At 40.2% G+C, this 2,768-nt stretch overlaps 1 protein-coding gene across 1 annotated transcript; it reads right to left on the minus strand.

Annotated features, from left to right (window-relative positions):
- Window positions 1-1,652: 1,652 nt before the first annotated feature.
- On the minus strand, window positions 1,653-1,982 carry LOC107879098. The gene has a single exon (XM_016726216.1). The coding sequence runs from the start codon at window positions 1,980-1,982 to the stop codon at window positions 1,653-1,655; it is 330 nt and encodes a 109-aa protein (XP_016581702.1).
- Between the last annotated feature and the right edge of the window lie 786 nt (window positions 1,983-2,768).

Here is a 2,768-nt window from a genome sequence, read left to right on the forward strand (position 1 = left end):
TGCAAGGTTGTTGTAACAATTTGATACTCCTAAAAATAGGCCTCTTTGTGTCCAACCTGTCTGTTAGTGTGAGTCCTTTGTAGAAATGCTCCTGAGCCCCTTTGACTTGCCATCTCATATCCTCTTGCAGTTGCGGGTCCTTGCGTCAAACTATGTTTGGGTCCTGTTCAAGAATCTCCTCTTAGATAGGCTTAGGTATTTCAACCCATTCTTCAACTAGAATGGAACTTGAGCTACTGCTGTTACTATTTTCACCCTCTTCATCAGACTGGGAGGATGAAGAAATCACTTGATGATTTTACCTAGTATTGCATGCTAGTGCATCCGAACTATATGAGGGCCCTTTTCTTGCTTGTTGGCCTCTACCCCTGCCTTTGGTTGGTGGTAATTTGTTAGCCATAGTACTTGAAAGTGCAGTATTTATCACTCCACAAACTCAAACCAAATGACAGTAAAAATTTTGACTAGCGACGCTTAGGGCGATGGTCTGTCGACCCAAACCATCGGGGATATTCAAGTAACTCTATTTCTGAGAAAGTTGCGATGGTATTAGGCGATGGGTCATCAGGTATCCAACAGTCCATCGCATTGATCGTCGCGTGCCATTTTCAACTTCAGACCTTATTTCGGCATTTTATTAAACACTTTACATGCTTTTAGTGTAAACATTATTCTTAGGACATTTACATCAATAATACATTACTACTTTTGCTTTTCTTGATCCATGGGCTACTCAGACTTCACCCATGATAAATTTTGATGAATTTTAACTAAGATCAGGCTACCATAGGATGACTCAAAATTAAAGAGTGTTATTCCAACATTGTAGCTTTCACATGCTTTCATGGTTCTTAGTGTTGAATAACTTAGAGAGTAATGGAGATATCATACCTTATGTTGTAGTACTTGATCACTTATCCCGACTTTCCCTCTTAACACAAAACACAATATGATACCTTACTTTTGTGGGGACTTTTGTTGCTTGTGATTGAAAGAACAAAGAGGAGAAGAAGTTTAAATAGATGGGGGAAAGGAAGAGGAGAAGTTTAAGATGGTAATAGAAAGTCTCAGATACGTTGAATACAGGGATACTAAGTAGTCTTAGGCACTTGAACCATTGGGGAGTTATTTAACCACTTTAAATTATCCATTTAAACCCACTTGAATTGAAAAAAAATAAAAAATCCATCTATTTAAATTAATTCAACCCGACCCACTGAAATAGGGTTTCATGCGATGTTCCATCGACAGTCCATCACATGTTCGATGATCCGCCTGTTAATACGTCATCCCTTTCCAGTAAACTTACATGGAGACATACTGGCGATGGTTGGGCCGATGATCCATCGAGCTTACGATGGTCTGTCGGTCAACTCGTCGCTATTTTTCCAGTATCTTGGTTTCTAGAATTTATTGCAACGGCTCCTATGATGGCCCTTCGAGTCTGCAACGGTCCGTTGGCTAATCCGTTGGTTTACCTAAATTCTTTCAGCTTTGTTTTACAGCATTGTCCTACCTAGACACTTACACAAACCCTTCAGCTTGCATAAAACAAAAAATAACTTAAACTAATCCTTTAAAACAAACAATGTGGGTTTCCTCCCACTAGAACCTGATTTATTATCATGGCATGACTCATTTATCTCAATTACTCAAACTTCATCGAGATAGAGTATCGCAATTCTCTTCATCGAGTCTGTTGTACCGATATACAGTTTTACATGCTGCCCATTAACTTTAAAGACACTTCCATCTTCATTTTTGAGTTCCACTACTCTAGATGAGTAGACTTTCTTAACTCTAAATGGGACAGACCATTTGGATTTGAGCTTACGTAGAAAAATCTTGAGTCGAGAGTTGAAGAAGAGCACCACGTCACCTTTCTGAAAATCCTGCTTTTCAATTCTACGGTCATGGTACTTCTTTATTCTTTCTTTGTACAATTCAGCCCTTTCATAGGCTCCAAGGCGGAACTCATCCATCTAATTCAGCTGCCCCAATCTTATGTCCGCTACCTCATTCCAGTTTAGATTAAGTAGCTTCAGTGCCTACAGTGCTTTATGCTCCAGTTTAACCAGCAAACGACACGCGTTGCCACAAACCAATTGGTATGGTGACATGCCAATTGGTGTATTTAAAGTTGATCTATATGCCCATAAGGCATCATCCAGCTTCCTAGACCAATCTTTCCTGCTAGCATTTACAGTCTTGGCAAGGATAGCTTTGATTTCTCGATTAGAGATTTCTACCTACCCACTGGTCTATTGGTGGTATGGAGTAGCCACCTTATGCTGTTTGACTCCATATTTTGCCAAGGCGGCTCTGAATATCTTATTGCAAAAGTGTGATCCTCCACGTGGTACCCCAAAGCGACAGGAGATATTTTTCTTTAAGAATGCAATAACCCGCTTTCCTTTATTATCCGCCAGAGCCACTGCCTCAACCCATTTTAACACGTAGTCAACATCTACTAATATGTACTTTATCCCAAATGAATTCATGAAGGGACGCATGAAATCAATGCCCCAAACATCAAATAACTCTACCTCCGGCATTTTAGACATTGGCATCTCATGGTGCTTTGAGATGGACCCTTGCCTTTGACATTGGTCACACCTCTTCACAAACTCATAGACATCTTTGAATAAAGAGGGCCAATAGTAGAACTATGAAGCACTTTCTTTGCAGTCCAATCACCTGCATGGTGACCTCCAACTAGGGAAGTATGACTCGCTTCCAGTATACTCAACATATCAACTTCTGGGATG

Source organism: Capsicum annuum, chromosome 8 (assembly GCF_002878395.1).
Source record: "Capsicum annuum cultivar UCD-10X-F1 chromosome 8, UCD10Xv1.1, whole genome shotgun sequence".
Lineage (NCBI taxonomy): Eukaryota > Viridiplantae > Streptophyta > Magnoliopsida > Solanales > Solanaceae > Capsicum > Capsicum annuum.